The sequence below is a fragment of the Entelurus aequoreus genome, linkage group LG14 (assembly GCF_033978785.1).
Source record: "Entelurus aequoreus isolate RoL-2023_Sb linkage group LG14, RoL_Eaeq_v1.1, whole genome shotgun sequence".
NCBI lineage: Eukaryota > Metazoa > Chordata > Actinopteri > Syngnathiformes > Syngnathidae > Entelurus > Entelurus aequoreus.
In genome coordinates, this window is record NC_084744.1 from 33,652,288 (window position 1) to 33,673,443 (window position 21,156).

The 21,156-nt window shown below is 31.5% G+C and overlaps 1 protein-coding gene and 1 long non-coding RNA gene across 2 annotated transcripts in view; one reads left to right on the forward strand and one right to left on the reverse strand.

Annotated features, from left to right (window-relative positions):
• LOC133664783 (uncharacterized) overlaps positions 1 to 11,869 on the reverse strand; it is a 71,681-nt gene extending 59,812 nt beyond the window's left edge. Inside the window, exon 1 of the long non-coding RNA XR_009828622.1 lies at positions 11,723 to 11,869. This is a non-coding gene — a long non-coding RNA (uncharacterized LOC133664783). The remainder of the gene's footprint in view (positions 1 to 11,722) is intronic.
• paxip1 (PAX interacting (with transcription-activation domain) protein 1) overlaps positions 1 to 21,156 on the forward strand; it is an 82,523-nt gene that overhangs the window by 50,648 nt on the left and 10,719 nt on the right. The window contains exons 13-17 of the mRNA XM_062069684.1: positions 11,734 to 11,855; positions 15,357 to 15,541; positions 19,097 to 19,140; positions 19,203 to 19,270; positions 19,342 to 19,444. Coding sequence (XP_061925668.1) covers positions 11,734 to 11,855; positions 15,357 to 15,541; positions 19,097 to 19,140; positions 19,203 to 19,270; positions 19,342 to 19,444 — 522 coding nt within the window. The remainder of the gene's footprint in view (positions 1 to 11,733; positions 11,856 to 15,356; positions 15,542 to 19,096; positions 19,141 to 19,202; positions 19,271 to 19,341; positions 19,445 to 21,156) is intronic.

Sequence of the window (21,156 nt, forward strand, 5' to 3'; positions counted from 1 at the left end):
CCGAGCATGCTACCACGAGGCAGGGCGTAAGGAAATACCAAAATGCACTATTTGTAGTTGTAAACATACACAATTAGCTCAAAAGCTAGCATAAAACATTAGCATGCTAACCCGAGCATGCTACCACGAGGCAGGGCATGAGGAAATACCAAAATGCACTATTTGTAGTTGTAAACATACACAATTAGCTCAAAAGCTAGCATGAAACATTAGCGTGCTAACCCGAGCATGCTACCACGAGGCAGGGCATAAGGAAATACCAAAATGCACTATTTGTAGTTGTAAACATACACAATTAGCTCAAAAGCTAGCATGAAACATTAGCATGCTAACCCGAGCATGCTACCACGAGGCAGGGCATGAGGAAATACCAAAATGCACTATTTGTAGTTGTAAACATACACAATTAGCTCAAAAGCTAGCATGAAACATTAGCATGCTAACCCGAGCATGCTACCACGAGGCAGGTTATGGGGAAATACCAAAATGCACTATTTGTAGTTGTAAACATACACAATTAGCTCAAAAGCTAGCATAAAACATTAGCGTGCTAACCCGAGCATGCTACCACGAGGCAGGGCATAAGGAAATACCAAAATGCACTATTTGTAGTTGTAAACATACACAATTAGTTTAAAAGCTAGCATAAAACATTAGCATGCTAACCTGAGCATGCTACCACGAGGCAGGGCATGAGGAAATACCAAAATGTACTATTTGTAGTTGTAAACATACACAATTAGCTCAAAAGCTAGCATGAAACACTTGCATGCTAACCCGAGCATACTACCACGAGGCAGGGCATAAGGAAATACCAAAATGCACTATTTGTAGTTGTAAACATACACAATTAGCTCAAAAGCTAGCATGAAACATTAGCATGCTAACCTGAGCATGCTACCACGAGGCAGGGTATGAGGAAATACCAAAATGCACTATTTGTAGTTGTAAACATACACAATTAGCTCAAAAGCTAGCATGAAACATTAGCATGCTAACCCGAGCATGCTACCACGAGGCAGGGCATGAGGAAATACCAAAATGCACTATTTGTAGTTGTAAACATACACAATTAGCTCAAAAGCTAGCACGAAACATTAGCATGCTAACCCGAGCATGCTACCACGAGGCAGGGCATGAGGAAATACCAAAATGCACTATTTGTAGTTGTAAACATACACAATTAGCTCAAAAGCTAGCATAAAACATTAGCATGCTAACCCGAGCATGCTACCACGAGGCAGGGCATGAGAAAATACCAAAATGCACTATTTGTAGTTGTAAACATACACAATTAGCTCAAAAGCTAGCATAAAACGTTAGCATGCTAACCAGAGCATGCTACCACGAGGCAGGGCATGAGGAAATACCAAAATGCACTATTTGTAGTTGTAAACATACACAATTAGCTCAAAAGCTAGCATGAAACATTAGCATGCTAACCCGAGCATGCTACCACAAGGCAGGGCATGAGGAAATACCAAAATGCACTATTTGTAGTTGTAAACATACACAATTAGCTCAAAAGCTAGCATGACACATTAGCATGCTAACCCGAGCGTGCTACCACGAGGCAGGGCGTAAGGAAATACCAAAATGCACTATTTGTAGTTGTAAACATACACAATTAGCTCAAAAGCTAGCATAAAACATTAGCATGCTAACCCGAGCATGCTACCACGAGGCAGGGCATGAGGAAATACCAAAATGTACTATTTGTAGTTGTAAACATACACAATTAGCTCAAAAGCTAGCATGAAACATTAGCGTGCTAACCCGAGCATGCTACCACGAGGCAGGGCATGAGGAAATACCAAAATGCACTATTTGTAGTTGTAAACATACACAATTAGCTCAAAAGCTAGCATAAAACGTTAGCATGCTAACCCCAGCATTCTAAATGTTAGCATGCTGATATTAGAGATGTTTTACTTTGAAGATGGTGTCAAGTATCAAAAATCTAGATTTTTTTAGGTTTAAACATACAAAATTAGCTCAAAAGCTTGCATAAAACATTAGCATGCTAAATGCTAACATACAAAATTAGCTAAAAATATTAGCTTGCTCACAAGCTAACAGTTAACGTGCATTGCTTGACCGCACCGAGTAGCACAAACCATGGATTTTAGCTTCAAACGTACAAAAATATTACACTTAAGTAAAAATGAAAGCAACTATTGCATATTTTTGTGTTTTTTCCATTTGAAAAAAGGGCATAAAACAAACAAAAACAGACATAAAAATACTAAAATGTGTAATCAACAGATAGATCTGAAGTTGCTCTAGAGACTTAAGTGTTGAAAGTTAAAAAAATATTTTTTAAACTTATTTTAACATTTAAAAAAAAAAAAGTGGATACTAAGAATTTGTATTTTTTTAAATGGTCATTGTTAAAAAAAAAAAAAATTAAAATCAATGTTATGAATTATTAAACCTATTCAAGGCTTTAATTACGCCACATACTTCAAATATTACACTTAAGTATTTTGGGGGGGCAAATATTGCATTTTTGGTGTTTTTTCCATTTAAAAACTGGGTTTTATGTGAAAAAAGGGCATAAAACAAACAGACATAAAATGTTATAAAATGTATAATCAACAGATAGATCTGAAGTTGATCTAGAGACTTAAGTGTCGAAAGTAAAAAAAAAAAGTTTTTAACTTATTTTAACATTTAAAAAAAAATTGGGATCGCTGAGAATTTTTTTTTATTTTTTATTTTTTTAAATGGTCATTGTAAAAAAAATACTAACAAATGAAAATCCATGTTGTAATGAATTATTAAACCTATTTAAGGCTATAATTACTTCATATCAAATATTACACCTAAGTATTTTGGGGGGCAAATATTGCATTTTTTTTGTTTTTTTTCCATTTTAAAACAGGGTTTTATTTGAAAAAAGGGCATAAAACAAACAGACATAAAAAATACTAAAATGTGTAGTCAACAGATAGATCTGAAGTTGCTCTAGAGACTTAAGTGTTGAAAGTTAAAAAAAAATAAAAAATTTTTTAACTTATTTTAACATTTTTTTAAAAATGTTTTGGATCCCTGAGTATTATATATATATATATTTAAATGGTAATTGTTAAAAAAAAATGTGTTATGAATTATTAAACCTATTTAAGGCTTTAATTACTTCACATCAAATATTACACTTTGAAGTATTTTTAGGGAAAATATTGTATATTTTGTTTTTTCCATTTAAAACGGTTTTATTAAAAAAAAGAAAAGAAGCTTAAAACAGACATAAAATGTAATACAATGTGCAATCAACAGATAGATCTGAAGTTGCTCTAGAGACTTAAGTGTTGAAAGTAAAAAAAAAAAAAGTTTTTAACTTATTTTAACATTTAAAAAAAAATTGGGTTCGCTGAGATTTTTTTTAAATTTTTTATTTTTTTAATGGTCATTGTTAAAAAAATACTAACAAATGAAAATCCATGTTGTTATGAATTATTAAACCCATTTAAGGCTTTAATTACTTCACATCAAATATTACACTTTGAAATATTTTTAGGATTGTATATTTTGTTTTTTCCATTTAAAACGGTTTTATTAAAAAGAAAAAAAGCCTAAAACTGACATAAAATGTAATAAAATGTGTAATCAACAGATAGATCTGAAGTTGATCTAGAGACTTAAGTGTTGAAAGTAAAAAAAAATAAAAAAAAACATTTTTAAAAACGTATTTTACATTTTTTTTAAATAAAGGACTCTTATGGATCCCTGAGAATTTTTGTGTTTTTTTCTCAAACTGTCCTTGCTCCAAAAATAATAATGAATCAATGTTGTTATGAATTATTAAACCTATTTAAGGCTATAATTACTTCATTATTATTATATATTATATATTATTATATATTATATAAATATTACACTTAAGTATTTTGGGAGGCAAATATTGCATTTTTTTTGTTTTTTTTCCATTTTAAAACAGGGTTTTATTTGGAAAAAAGGGCATAAAACAAACAGACATACAAAATAATAAAATGTGTAATCAACAGATAGATCTGAAGTTGATCTAGAGACTTAAGTGTCGAAAGTTAAAAAAAAATAAAAAATTTTAAAACTTTTTTTTACTTTTTTAAAAAAATTTTTTGGATCCCTGAGTATTATATATATCAGGGGTCACCAACCTTTTTGAAACCAAGGGCTACTTCTTGGGTACTGATTAATGCGAAGGGCTACCAGTTAGATACACACTTAAATAAATTGCCAGAAGTAGCCAATTTGCTCAATTTACCTTTAACTTTGTTATTATTAATAATTAATGATATTTATCTTTGTGGAAACACTGATCATCTTAATGATTTCTCACAATAAATATATATAGAAACAGATAAATATCAATATGCAACACTTTATTTTTATATTTTCTCTAAGTGCACATTTTTCAAATTGAACATTTTCAAATAATCACTTCTAAGACAGTTTTGTGAAATCACAATATCCCATTTTAACTAGCTAGCCACTAACATTTTTTAACAAATCATGAATTACTTTGCACCATGTTTGTACAAATAATAACTCATGTAAAATACAAATGTAAACTCTCAAATTTTTAAATCATGTCACACTTTGAACTGGACACCAAATCTGTTATCTGTTTCTTTGTCAGTTAGTGGGAAGCCTGGCATTGCATGCTGTTAACTAGTGTGTTGTACTCTGGTGTGTAACTTGACACTGCAACTCTGAGTGAGTCTTGCAGATGTGCATCAGTGAGGCGTGTTCTGTGTTTGTTCTTGATGAAGTTCATGTCAGAAAAGGCTGATTCACAAAGATAAGATTTTTCCTCATTGTTTGCGGAACCTTCTTAATCTTTTGGACATATTTTCACAGCAATCTGGCCTTAAGCTTAATTATGATGAATGTAAAATGTTAAGGTTCGGAAATCTAAAGGGAACGTCCTTTCGAATGGAATGCAAAGTGCCTGTTTTGTGGACAGATGGACCAGTTAACATACTTGGTGTTGTTGTCCCAGAAAATCTGGAAGATCTAGGCTCAGTAAATTATGATAATCGACTAAGAAAGCTGGACAAAAGTATGCAATCATGGAAAGGGAAATCCCTAACCTTGTATGGTAAAATGTCTATTGCCAACTCGTTAATTATTCCTCAATTTATTTATTAGTTTTTGTCATTACCAGCTCCATCACAAAACTTTTTTAAGATTTATGAGCGGAGGGTCTTCGATTTTGTCTGGAACGGCAAACCAGAAAAGATTAAAAGAAAGGTTTTGTACAAAGAGTATGAATATGGGGGCCTGAAACTTCTCAACCTTGAAGCTATGTGTCTGTCTTTAAAAGCATCAATTGTTCCAAATATGTATTTAAACATTGAGTGGTACACAAATGTCCTGTTGGACAAAAAACATGTACTGTATCAAAATAAATTGTATCCTTTTTTACAAGTGATCCCCTCCCAGAGAGTCTGCTGGGAAACATGGCGGGGTTCATAAAGGAAACAATCCACTCATAGTGGTGTTTTCAATTTGATGTGCCAGAAAAAAGAGACGATATTTTGCAGCAGTTAATATGGATGAACTCTAATATTGTAATAGATGGAAAGCCTTTCTTTTGGAAAAATATGTTTGAAAGAGGAATCATTTTTGTCAATGATATTATCAATGAGAATGGTCAAATTATGAAGTATGATGAATTTAGAGCTATGTATGGTGATGCTTGCTCAAGCTTTTCATTTTATCAACTAACTGGAGTAATTGGGAAAAGATGGAAACAAATAATTAATTATGGAACTACTAAATTATTAGTTTTTAAACCTCTAATAAGAAATTCTAGTTGGCAAAAAGGAACTAAAATAAATAGAAAAATATATAATTTTTATTTAATAAAGAAATCTTTGAAGGCTGCCTCATACAACACAAATGGAAAATGGGAGGACTTTTTTGACTGCCCGTTGCCATGGGATGCCATATTCAAACTAATCTATAAAACCACTATCGATGTGCAAAATCGTTATTTTCAAATTAAAATTATTTATAACTTCTTACCCACAGGGAAAATGTTAAAATTATGGAATATGACAGAGTCAGATGATTGCCGATTTTGTTGTCAGGAGCCTGAATCCACCCTGCATTTGTTTTGGTATTGTCATATTGTGTCTTTGTTTTGGGTGGAAGTTGAAAAAATGTGTTTAAGGATTGGTGTGTTTATGAAGCTTAATGTGGTTTCTGTTATTTTAGGAGAGTTCATTGACAATCATGATTTAGTCAATTTAATTATAGTACTCGGTAAAATGTTTATTTTTAAGGCCAAAAACAGATATTCACTTAGTATTACTTTCTTTAAAACATTTATTCAGTATTTTCTAATTTTAGAAAGTTACATGGTTGAAAACGATAATTATGCCAAAAAACATTAAAAAAAGATGAGAAGTCCTCAAAGGCTTATTTTGAAAGTATAATTATGTTTATAGATTATATGATATCTGTTGTTGTGTTCCCTAATTTGAGTGACCTGGACATAATCTGGACTGTACATAAATGCTTATTTTGAAAATGTAATTTTGTTTATAAATTATATGCAATCTGTTGTGTTCCCTAATTTGTTTCTGTGTACATGAATGAAGGTGTGTGTTGCTGAGTCCGACTTGGACATTATCTGGACTGGGCCTGGTTTAAAAAACCCTTTAAGCAAATCTAATTTCATTGACAACCTGGTCTGTTGAAGATAAGGCCCTTTTTTTAAAAATAAAATAAAATAAGATAAATAAATAAAAAACATTTTCTTGGAAAAAAAAGAAAGTAAAACAATATAAAAATAATGACATAAAAAATAGTAATTAATGAAAATGTTAGTGGACCAGCAGCCTGTACAATCATGTGTGCTTCAGGGACTGTGTCCCTTGCAGATGTGTTGTCTATGTTGTGGGAACCAGAATATTGGTAGCAGAAAGAAATAACCCCCTTTGTGTGAGTGGGTGTGGATGAGTGTGCATGGGGGAGGTTGTTTGGGTTGATGCACTGATTGAAAGTGTATCTTGTGTTTTTTCTATGTAGATTTAATTTAAAAAAATAAAAAAAATAAAAAATAAAACATTTTTTTTTTAAATTATTATTATTATTATTATTATTATTATTATTATTTTTTTTTTTAGAACAGGCCCGCGGGCGACTCATCTGGTCCTTACGGGCGACCTGGTGGTTGGTGACCCCTGATATATATATATTTAAATGGTAATTGTTAAAAAAAAAATGTGTTATGAATTATTAAACCTATTAAAGGCTTTAATTACTTCACATCAAATATTATACTTTGAAGTATTTTTAGGGAAAATATTGTATATTTTGTGTTTTTCCATTTAAAACGGTTTTATTAAAAAAAAGAAAAGAAGCTTAAAACAGACATAAAATGTAATAAAATGTGTAATCAACAGATAGATCTGAAGTTGCTCTAGAGACTTAAGTGTTGAAAGTTAAAAAAAAAAGTTTTTAACTTATTTTAACATTTAAAAAAAAAATTGGGATCACTGAGAATTTTTTTTAATTTTATTTTATTTTTTAAATGGTCATTGTTAAAAAAAATACTAACAAATGAAAATCCATGTTGTTATGAATTATTAAACCTATTTAAGGCTTTAATTACTTCACATCAAATATTACACTTTGAAGTATTTTTGGGAAAATATTGTACAGTATATTTAGTGTTTTTTTTCCATTAAAAAACAGGGTTTTATTTGAAAAAAGGGCATAAAACAAACAGACATAAAAAATACTAAAATGTGTAATCAACAGATAGATCTGAAGTTGATCTAGAGACTTAAGTGTTGAAAGTAAAAAAAAAATAAAACATTTTTAAAAAAAACTTATTTTACTTTTTTTTTTAAATAAATGACTCTTATGGATCCCTGAGAATTTTAGTGTTTTTTCCCCAAACTGTCCTTGCTCCAAAAATAATAATGAATCAAAATTAATGTTGTTATGAATTATTGACATATTTAAGGCTTTAATTACTTCACATCAAATATTACACTTAAGTCTTTATGTGGGCAAATATTGCATATTTTGTGTCTTTTCCATTTAAAAACAGGTTTTTATTTGGAAAAAAGGGGATAAAACAAAAAAAGAGACATCAAAATAATAAAATGTGTAATCGGTGGATAGATCTGAAGTTGATCTAGAGACTTAAGTGTTGAAAGTGGAAAAAAAAAGATTTTTTTTTTAAAACTTAGTTTAACAATTTTTTAAGAAGTGAGACTCTTGGATCCCTGAGAATTTAAAAAAAAAAAGATCATTGTTAACAAAAAATACTAACAAATGAAAATCAATGTTATGAATTATTAAACCTATTTAAGACTTTAATTACGCTACAAATATTACACTTAAGTATTTTTGGGGGCAAATATTGCATATTTTGTGTCCCCATTTAAAAACAGGGTTTTATTTGAAAAAAGGGCATAAAACAAACAAAAAAGAGACATAAAAAAAAAAAAGTGTAATCAAAAGATAGATATGAAGTTGATCTAGAGACTTAAGTGTTGAAAGTTAAAAAAGTTTTTACTTATTTTAATAATTTTTAGTAAGTAATTTTTTGGATCCCTGAGAATTTAAAAAAAAAAGATCATTGTTAACAAAAAATACTAACAAATGAAAATCAATGTTATGAATTATTAAACCTATTTAAGACTTTAATTACGCTACAAATATTACACTTAAGTATTTTTGGGGGTAAATATTGCATATTTTGTGTCCCCATTTAAAAGGAGGGTTTTATTTGAAAAAAGGGCATAAAACAAACAAAAAAGAGACATAAAAAAAAAAAGTGTAATCAAAAGATAGATATGAAGTTGATCTAGAGACTTAAGTGTTGAAAGTAAAAAAATATATATATATTTTTTTAAACTGATTTTAATAATTAGTAAGTGACACTATTAGATCCCTGAGAATTTTAGTGTTTTGTTTTTTTTTCAAAATGGTCTTTGTTAAGAAAACATTAACAAATGAAAATAATTGTTGTTATGAATTATTAAACCTATTTAAGGCTTTAATGACTTCATATCAAATATTACACTTGGAAATATTTTTGGGAAAAATATTGTATATTTAGTTTTTTTCCATTTAAAAAAAAAAGCATAGAACAAAAAATGTGTAATCAACAGATAGATCTGAAGTTGATCTAGAGACTTAAGTGTTGAAAGTTAAAAAAGGTTTTACTTATTTTAATAATTTTTAGTAAGTAATTTTTTGGATCCCTGATAATTTCTGCTTTTTTTCCCTTCAAAATGGACATTTTTAAAAACATACTAACAAATGAAAATCAATGTTGTTATTAATTATTAAACCTATTTAAGGCTTTAATTACTTCACATCAAATATTACACTTTGAAGTATTTTTTTGGGAAAATATTGCATATTTTGTGTTTTTTCCATTTAAAACTGTTTTATTTATATATAAAAAAAAGAAAACAAACAAAAAAACCGACAATACATTATAAAATGTGTAATCAACAGATAGATCTGAAGTTGAGACTTAAGTGTTGAAATTAAAAAAATATATATATTAAACATTTTTTTAATAAGTGAGACTTTTGGATCCCTGAGAATTCCAGTGTTATAAATGGTCATTGCTAAAAAATACTAACAAATGACAATTAATGTTGTTATGAATTATTAAACCTACTTAAGTCTGTAATTACTTGACATCAAATATGACACTTTAGAGCAGTGGTTCTCAACCTTTTTTCAGTGATGTACCCCCTGTGAAAATGTTTTTAATTCAAGTACCCCCTAATCAGAGCAAAGCATTTTTGGTTGAAAAAAAGAGATAAAGAAGTCAAATACAGCACAATGTCATCAGTTTCTGATTTAGTAAATTGTATAACAGTGCAAAATATTGCTCATTTGTAGTGGTCTTTCTTGAACTATTTGGAAAAAAAGATATAAAAATAACTAAAAACTTGTTGAAAAATAAACAAGTGATTCAATTATAATTAAAGCTGCAAGCAGCATTGGTCGGGCCCGCATATTTGGCAGGTGCTAGTTGCTGAAGGATGTCACTCTATGAAATGTAGGTCTAAGTGAGACCTACATAGAGGTTTTTGTTTCATGTCTCTAAGACGTTCCTACCGGAAGTTACAAGCAGTTTTGTCTGTGTTTTCCTCCAAGGAGCAGTTTTGTCTGTGTTTTATTCCTAGGGGGCGCTAGAGCACAATTTTGAGTTTTGGGGTTCGTTTTTTTTTTTTATTAGATCGCAATTTCCGCCAGTCCTGATGTGTGTAAAAAGTTTGGTGAGTTTTGAAGTATTTTAAGGGGGTCAAATTACAGCTCAAAGAGGCAAAAATTAGTGTTTTTATGAAACTTTTGTTTTGAAGGGGTGATTGCCAACTTCCTGTTGATTTTTGCTGAAGGATGTCAGTGTATGAAATCTAGCTCTAAGTCAGACCTACATAGAGGTTTTTATTGCATGTCTCTACGATATTCGTACTGGGAGTTAGAGGAAGTGTCGTCTGTGTTTTTTTCCTAGTGGGCGCTAGAGCGCAGTTTTGATTTTTGGGGTTTGGTTTTTCCACTAAAGAGTTTTGTTCGCGTTTTTTGATGTGTGTGTAAAATTTGGTGAGTTTTGAAGCATGTTAAGGGGGGGAAAGTAGTGCGGAAGAATAATAAGAAAGAAAGAAAGAAAGAATAATAATAATAAAACCTTACAATTTCAATAGAGTCCTCTGTCCCTGTATAAAGGACTCCCTGTGGGAGTCCTTTATACAGGGACATGCGGGCCCTAATAAAGATTTCCACACATAGAAGTAATCATCAACTTAAAGTGCCCTCTTTGGGGATTGTAATAGAGATCCGTCTGGATTCATGAACTTCATTCTAAAGATTTCTTCACAAAAAAAGAAATCTTTAACATCAATATTTATGGAACATGTCCACAAAAAATCTAGCTGTCAACACTGAATATTGCATTGTTGCATTGTAATGAATGGAATAGCCTACTTGATTTGATGTTCAGTTTATAAACTTACATTCATATTTTGTTTAAGTATTATTCAATAAATATATTTATAAAGGATTTTTGAATTGTTGCTATTTTTAGAATATTTAAAAAAAATCTCACATACCCCTTGGCATACCTTCAAGTACCCCCAGGGGTACGCGTACCCCCATTTGAGAACCACTGCTTTAGACTGTTTTCTAGGAATATATTGCATGTTTTGTGTTTGCCATATAAAAACTAAGTTTTATTTGACAAAAAGAGCATTAAAAAATAAATAAATAAAACATTTAAAATGTCTGTATAGATCTGAAGTTGAGGTAGATATTTAAGTGTTGAAAATAAAAATATTGTAAGACTTTTTTTTACCACTTTCATCAGTGACACACTTTTGGATCCTGGAGAATTTTAGTGGCATTATTTTTTATTATGTGTCATCGCTGAATAAATAATAATGACTAAATCATGTAATGTATATTGACATATTTAAGTCTCATATTACATCACCAAATATTACACTTTGACGTTTTGTATTCCACCTTCATATGGACTGTAGTTAACATTTCTTATATATGACTTATCCACAACATTGTTAGGACCTCCTGGGTCCCCGGGACCAAACCGGAAAGGAGCCCTACAGTAAAAACTCAACTATATATGGTTCTGAAAATGCCAAATATGAAAATAGTCGCCACATGCTTTGATTTTCCACTTCTGAAAGGTTTTAGTACTTGTACTGTGTAGTCCATGATGGCACATAAAGAGTGTTACCTTCTTGACAGATCATATCGGTGACGGGCTTCGTGGACGCTGACCGTGACGACCTGAAGCTGATGGCGTACTTGGCGGGGGCCAGGTATACTGGATACTTGTGTCGCAGCAACACTGTGCTCATCTGCAAGGAGTAAGTCTCATGCTTCAAAGACTACAAACAACTTTGCCTTTAGCTTGCTTACACCAATCACACACCGGGGTGGGAGGAGCCTCACTTTAGCTTGCTTCCACCAATCAGAGGACACCATGGTGGGAGGAGCCTCACAATACAACAGGACTCCGAGGTTATAGTTACTTTCTACGTTTTGTATACATTTGTGGGTGTATATATGTATATTTATATATATATATATGTACAGTATATATATATATATATATATGTGTGTGTGTGCGTGTGTGTGTGTGTGTGTATATAAATATATATGTGTATGTGTGTGTGTGTGTATATAAATATATATGTGTGTGTGTGTATATAAATATATATATATACGTTAGGTCAGGAAAAAACACAGAGGCTATATCATCCTTACAAGCCTGTTTCGCAGGTTTAAATCCCCTGACGAGCAGGGAAACCTGCGAAACAGGCTTGTAGGGATGATATAGCCTCTTGTGTTTTTTCCTGACCTAACGTATAGTCCTCCTTACCCCGGTATTGAGCGCTGTATCACGGATAAACCACAGAAACCTCGACTATGTCTGTGTATATATGTATATATGTGTGTGTGTGTATGTATGTATATATATATATGTGTGTGTGTATATATGTATGTGTGTGTGTGTGTGTATATATATATATACTGTATCTGTATAAAAATGTGTGTGTGTATATATATATATATATATATATATGTATATATATATATATATATATATATATATATATATATATATGTCTTAATTAGATTATTGCTCGATACCGTGGTAGAGCGTAATATGTATGTGTGGGAAAAAAAATCACAAGACTATTTCATCTCTGCAGGCCTGTTTCATGAGGGGTTTACCTCAATTCTCTCCTGAGGATTGAGGTAAACCCCTCATGAAACAGGCCTGTAGAGATGAAATAGTCTTGTGATTTTTTTCCCCACACCTACATATATATATATATATATATATATATATATATATATATATATACTCTGTATATATACACAAACATTGCGTAGCAGTTAGCAAGTGGAACAAATGCCATCTTATTTTTGTTAAATTTTATTTCAATTTTATTATAATTTTTTTACGAAGTCACAAAACTGTCGGAGCACGACAGGAAGTTGTTAGGCTTTCAAATGTCGCAACCTTTCTGTCGTGTTCTTAAAAGTTTTACGACTTTGAGTCGTAACAAAATGAACCAAAGGTAACAACGTAATGTTTGAAAATGTAACGTTTTAAGAACTAGCGTGAAACTCCAGCAGGATGTCCGATAATATCGGCCTGCCGATATTATCGGCCGATAAATGCGTTAAAATGTAATATCGGAAATTATCGGTATCGTTTTTTTTATTATCGGTATCGTTTTTTGTTTTTTTTAAAATTAAATCAACATAAAAAACACAAGATACACTTACAATTAGTGCACCAACCCAAAAAACCTCCCTCCCCCCATTTACACTCATTCACACAAAAGGGTTGTTTCTTTCTGTTATTAATATTCTGCTTCCTACATTATATATCAATATATATCAATACAGTCTGCAAGGGATACAGTCCGTAAGCACACGTGATTGTGCGTGCTGCTGCTCCACTAATAATACTAACCTTTAACAGTTAATTTTACTCATCTTCATTCATTACTAGTTTCTATGTAACTGTTTTTATATTGTTGTACTTTCTTTTTTATTCAAGAAAATGTTTTTAATGTATTTATCTTATTTTATTTTATAATTTTTTTTAAAAAGTACCTTATCTTCACCATACCTGGTTGTCCAAATTAGGCATAGTAATGTGTTAATTCCACGACTGCATATATCGGTTGATATCGGTATCGGTTGATATCAGTATCGGTAATTAAAGAGTTGGACAATATCGGAATATCGGATATCAGCAAAAAGCCATTATCGGACATCCCTAATATATATACCGTAATTTCCGGACTATAAGCCGCACCTGACTATAAGCCGCACCAGCTAAATTTAGGGGAAAATACAGATTGCTCCATATATAAGCCGCACCTGACTATAAGCCGCAGGGTTTTGATGTGTAATTAGCGTAGTATATAGGGGTTCCTGCTACCACGGAGGGGATTGTCGGGACAGAGATGACTGTTTGGGAACGCAAAGCGTCCCATTTATTAACAATAAATCTTTCAATCATTCAATCAAACTTTCACATCTTTGACATGGCGAACAGCATTCGTGCAGAGTACAAATAATACAACGGTGCAAAGTAATACAAAGTGCTCGCCTGTACGTATCAAAATAACCAGCCTACCGGTATATGAAAAGTCAGTCTTTAATCATTGTGTCATCGTCTTCCTCCTGCGTACTAAAACCACCGAAATCCTCTTCGTCGGTGTCGGAGAAGAACAGGCCGTAAATAAGCCGCACCCTTGTATAAGCCGCAGGGACCAGAACGAGGGGAAAAAGTAGCGGCTTATAGTCCGGAAATTACGGTATATATATATATATATATATATATATATATATATATATATATATATATATATATATATATATATATATATATATATACATATATATATATATATATATATATATATATATATATATATACTATGTGTATGTATATATGTGTGTGTGTATGTATATATATGTGTGTATTTATTTATTAATGTGTATATATATTGTGTGTGTATATATGTACACGTGTATGCATGCATGTATATATATGTATGTATATATACATATATAAGTGTATATATATACATATATGTATGTATATATATATGTATGTATATATACATATATAAGTGTATATATATATACATATATGTATGTATGTATATATATATATATATATATATATATATATATATATACTGTATATATATACATATATGTATGTATGTATATACACACATACATGTGTGTATATATATATATATATATATATGTATGTAAGTATATGTGTGTGTGTGTTTGTGTGTGTATGCATATATATATATTTATTTATATATATATATATATATATATATATATATATATATATATATATATATATATATATATATATATATATATATATATATATTAGGGGTGTAACGGTACGTGTATTTGTATTGAACTGTTTCGGTACGGGGGTTTTGGTTCGGTTCGGAGGTGTACCGAACGAGTTTCCACACGGACATATTAAGTAGCGGCCTCCGCTTCCTTCTGCCTCTGTCTCTGTCAGTACTCTACACAGCACCCACAGCACTGAATCGCCTGTTTGTCTGCTTCAGTGCAGCTGGCGTACCACACTGTTATGCAGTACGTCAGCGGGCTCTCCACAGCCGAGCGATAGAAGATCACCATCAGCTGACCATGGTCTTAGTTGTAGTTTTCACATGGAAAAGAACTGCTGAACTACAACCTTTTTTTTTTTTTTCACTGCAGTGATAATAGTACTTGTGATCCATGGCTGTTTGTATTGTGTGTGGTAACGAAAGGTGACATGGTCTCCTCCTGCTCTGTCCCAGACCCGGTGGACTGAAGTACGAGAAGGCCAAGGAGTGGAAGATCCCCTGTGTCAACGCTCAGTGGCTCTGTGACGTCCTGCTGGGCAACTTTGAAGCTCTCAGGCAGATCCTGCACAGTCGCTACTCCATCTACACGCACCCTGAACCACTGGTGCCCAACCTGCAGCTGGTCCAGAACCTGCTGGGTGAGGAACTAAGGACCCTTACACAATAATTTGCTCGCCCCAGAGTCACGTATCCTCACTAAAGTTGCCGGTGGCGTCTGTCAGGACAGGACGCACGTAAAAGTCTCAACAGCCCGTATTTAAAAAAACAAACAGGAAGTCGGCCATCTTGGTTTACGTGGGCCCACTTTTAGTGATGCTGATATAAGAGATGTCAAGTATCAAAAATCATCATTTTTAGGTTTAAACATACAAAATGTGCTTAAAAGCTTGTAAAAAAAAACAACTTTTGTTTTTACTTATTTAAAAAAAAAAAAAATTATAAAATAAATGTTTGGATCCCTGATAATTTTAGTGTTTTTTTTCCCCAAACGGTCATTGCTCAAAAAATTATAATGAATCAAAATGAATGTTGTTATGAATTATTAAACCTATTTAAGGCTTTATTTACTTCTTATCAAATATTACACTTTGAAATATTTTTGGGGACAAATATTGCATATTTTGTGTTTTTTTCCATTTAAAAACGGGGTTTTATGTGGAAAAAGGGCATAAAACATACAAAAAACAGACATATAAATATATATATATATATATATATATATATATATATATATTTTTTTTTAAACTTGGTTTAAAACAATTTTAATGAGTAAGGCTCTTTTGGATCCATGAGAATTTTTTTTTTTTCCCCAAACGGTCATTGCTCAAAAAATTGTAATGAATCAAAATGAATGTTGTTATGAATTATTAGACCTTTTTTTAAACTTTTTTTTTTTTTTTTTTAATTAATAAGGGAGACTATTGGATCCATAAAAAAAAAAAAAAAATTGTTGTTTTTTTTGTGTTTTTTCAACATGGTCATTGTTAAAAATACTAAAAAATCAATAAATGTTAATCAACATTGCTCAAAAAATTATAATGAATCAAAATCAATGTTGTTATGAATTATTAAACCTATTTAAGGCTTTAATGACTTCATATCAAATATTACACTTTGAAATATTTTTGGGGACAAATATTGCATATTTTGTGTTTTTTCCATTTAAAAACGGGGTTTTATGTGGAAAAAGGGCCTAAAACATACAAAAAACAGACATATAATAATATATATATATATATATATATATATATATATATATATATATATATATATATATATATATATATATATATATATATATATATATATATATATATATATATATATATATATATATATTATTTTTTTTAAAACTTGGTTTAAAACAATTTTAATGAGTAAGGCTCTTCTGGATCCCTGAGAATTTTTTTTTTTTTTCCCCCAAACGGTCATTGCTCAAAAAATTGTAATGAATCAAAATGAATGTTGTTATGAATTATTAGACCTTTTTTTAAAACTTTTTTTTCTTTTTAAATTAATAATGGAGACTATTGGATCCATAAAAATGTTTTTTTTGTGTTTTTTCAACTTCAGATCTATCCACTGATTACACATGTTATTATTTTTATGTCTGTTTTTTGTATTTTTTTATGCCCTTTTTTCACATAAAACCCTGATTTTGAATGGAAAAAACACAAAATATGCAATATTTGGCCCCAAAAATACAACAAAGTGTAATATTTGATGTAAAGTAATTAAAGCCTAGGTTTAATAATTAATAAAAACATTGATTTTGATTTGTTAGTATTTTTTTTAACAATGACCATTTTGAAAAAAATAAATAATTTTTAGGGGTCCAAAATATCTCACTTATTAAAATTTTTTGAAAATAAGATTACAAAAATATTTTTGTTTTTTTTACTTGCAACACTTAAGTCTCTATATTAACTTCAGATCTATCCACTGATTACACATTTTAATATTTTTATGTCTGTTTTTTGTATTTTTTATGCCCTTTTTTCACATAAAACCCTGATTTTGAATGGAAAAAACACAAAATATGCAATATTTGCCCCCAAAAATACAACAAAGTCTAATATTTGATGTAAAGTAATTAAAGCCTTAAATAGGTTTAATAATTAATAAAAACATTGATTTTGATTTGTTAGTATTTTTTTTTAACAATAACGATTTTGAAAAAAATAAATAATAATTTTTAGGGGTCCAAAAGTCTCACTTATTAAAATGTTTTGAAAATAAGATTAAAAAAATATTTTTATTTTTTTTCTTGCAACACTTAAAGGGAAACTTCGGTTTTTTTCAACCTGGGCCCTGTTTTCATAATTTTTTCTGTATATGTGAGTGCTGGATAAAACATTTTTTGAGGTCGCGCCAGTATTGAGCAGGGCAGGCAGCCTCCAGCCCAGCTAACGCTCGTACACAGGGCAACTGGCTCTCGTCAAAATTCGGCCTATAAACATGCATTTTTTTCACACTGACAGGCTCAGATAGTTACAATGAGTGTCCGACAACATACTAGAAAGGAGAAATTAACGTATGTCTCTACCTTTAGCTGGAGATCGCTGTTTGTTGTGAGCAGTGTCCAAATCTCACCACGCTACAAATCTCGTTCCGAAATCTCGCGATAACTCGCGACAAAACACCGGTGGAAAAACAGTTACCTGACTGAGGTGAAGAGAGATGACTGAAGTGATTTTCTGTTGGATTACCGCTTCGGTAATCCAACAGAAAATCACTTCGCTTCGGTAATCCAACAGAAAATCACTTCAGTCATCTCTCTTCACCTCAGTCAGGTAACTGTTTTTCCACCGGTGTTTTGTCGCGAGTTATCGCGAGATTTCGGAACGAGATTTGTAGCGTGGTGAGATTTGGACACTGCTCACAACAAACAGCGATCTCCAGCTAAAGGTAGAGACATACGTTAATTTCTCCTTTCTAGTATGTTGTCGGACACTCATTGTAACTATCTGAGCCTGTCAGTGTGAAAAAAATGCATGTTTATAGGCCGAATTTTGACGAGAGCCAGTTGCCCTGTGTACGAGCGTTAGCTGGGCTGGAGGCTGCCTGCCCTGCTCAATACTGGCGCGACCTCAAAAAATGTTTTATCCAGCACTCACATATACAGAAAAAATTATGAAAACAGGGCCCAGGTTGAAAAAAACCGAAGTTTCCCTTTAAGTCTGTAGATTAACTTCAGATCTATCCACTGATTTCACATTTTATTATTTTTATGTCTGTTTTTTGTTTGTTTTATGCCCTTTCTTCCACATAAAACCCTGATTTTAAATGGAAAAAACACAAAATATGCAATATTTGCCCCCAAAAATACTTCAAAGTGTAATATTTGATATGAAGTAATTAAAGCCTTAAATATGTCAATAATTCATAACAACATTGATTTTGATTCATTATAATTTTTTGCGCAATGACTGTTTGGGGGGGGATTAAATCTCAGGGATCCAAAAGAGCCTTACTTATTAAAAAAATGTGAAAATAAGTTTAAAACAAACCATTTTATTTTATTGTTTTACTTTCAACAAGTCTCTAGATGAACTTCCGATCTATCCTCTGATGTATTATTTTCACCGGGACACGCCTTCTTAGTACCTATGATGGAAATGAGCGGCCTCCCATCTTTTTAAAGCATGCAGAGACTGGATGAATAAATCCACTTTCTGTTTGACTTTGCTCAGGTCCTTGGAGAATACCGATCAAAGTGTCTCCAGAAGCGTTGGCGGTGAGTAAAATGTGTGCCGAGACCACGTGACAGCCTTGTTGACGTGACGTCCTGTCCTTCAGAGCATGCAGCAGCTGCAGAAACAGAAGCTGCTGGACTCCAGCAGCCAACCTGCCAGCAAAAAGCCCCGGTGGGTAGTAGAGTACAGCCGCGTGACTCCGCCCACTTTCTCTTCACGCTTGCGTCTTCGTGTCCGCCCAGGCTGGAGGAGATCCAGTCCCCCGGCAAGAAGCTCCCGCCCGAGTCCACTCCGCGGGTCATGTTGACGGGGTTCGAGCCCACACAAGTGCAGCAGTACACTAAGGTACACAATAAGTTGTTCAAATGAAGCAACATGTCACAAATGCTTCATAGAGTGTCAGAAAAGAACATTCCTCTTTGATCCTTTCTCTTCTTTGATAGTTGGTACTGTCACCTGATTGGCTGTTAGCGTGTCCCGCCCACTGATCACTTCCTGTCTTTGTTCGTGCAACCTACCTTGCTTCCATACGTCACCTTTGTTCCCACCAACAACAACTAAAACACTTTTTTATCAATATTGATTACGTTTTATCGCCCAGCCCTATGGGGATTTTAAGTTTTTATTGATATGATTACATGTCTATTGCAATATACATTGATAACCTTTTAACGCCTGGCCCTATGGGAATTGTAATTAATTTTTTATTGATATGGATTACATGTCTATTGCAATATATATTGTTTTATCGCCCAGCCGTATTGGGCCTTAAATTGTAATTTTTAAAAAATGTTTTATTATTATTGATTACGTGTCTATTGCAATATATGTTGATAACATTTTAATGCCCAGCCCCATGGGGATTTTAATTTTTTCTGTATATTTTTTGTTAATATGGATTATGTGTCTATTGCAATATATATTGATATCTTTTATCGCCCAGCCGTATAGGGCTTTTAATTATTTATTTATTTTTTTAAAAATTGAGATGGATTATGTGTCTATCGCAATATATAGTGATATCGTTTTATCGCACAGCCGTATTGGGCTTAACATTTTATTTATTTATTTTTTTAATTAATATTGATTACGTGTCAATTGCAATATATATTGATAACGTTTTAACGCCCAGCCCCATGGGGATTTTAATTTTTTCTGCATATTTTTTATTGAAATGGATTAGATGTCTATTGAAATACATATTGGTATCGTTTTATCGCCGAGCCATATTGGGCTTAACATGTATTTTCTATTTTATTTTATTTTTTAAATTAATATTTATTACGTGTCTATCGCAATATATATTGATATCGTTTTAACGCCCAGCCGTATAGGGCTTTTAATTATTTTTATTTTTTTTAAACTGAGATGGATTATGTGTCTATCGCAATATATATTGATATCGTTTTATCGCCCAGCCGTATTGGGCTTAAAATTTTATTTTTTATTTTTTTAATTAATGTTGATCACGTGTCTATTACAATATATATTGATAACGTTTTAACGCCCAGCCCCAAGGGGATTTTAATTTTTTCTGCATATTTTTCATTGATATGGATTATGTGTCTATTGCAATATATATTGATATCGTTTTATCGCCCAGCAGTATAGGGCTTTTAATTTTAATTTTTTTTTATTTTATTGAAATGGATTAGATGTCTATTGCAATACATATTGATATCGTTTTATCGCCGAGCCGTATTGGGCTTAACATTTTTTTTTTTTTTTTTTTTTAAATTAATATTGATTACGTGTCTATCGCAGTATATATTGATATCGTTTTAACGCCCAAACGTATAGGGCTTTTAATTATTATTTTTTAATTTGATATTAATATTGATTACGTGTCTATCTCAATTTATATTGATAATGTTTTAACGCCCAGCCTTATGGCGCTTTTAATTTTTATTTTTTTATTTTAATTATTATTTTTATTGATATGGATTACTATTGCAATATACATTGTTTTATCGGCCAGCCGTATAGGGCTTCTAATTTTTTATTTTTTTATTTTTTTATTGAGATGGATTATGTGTCTATCGCAATATATATTGATA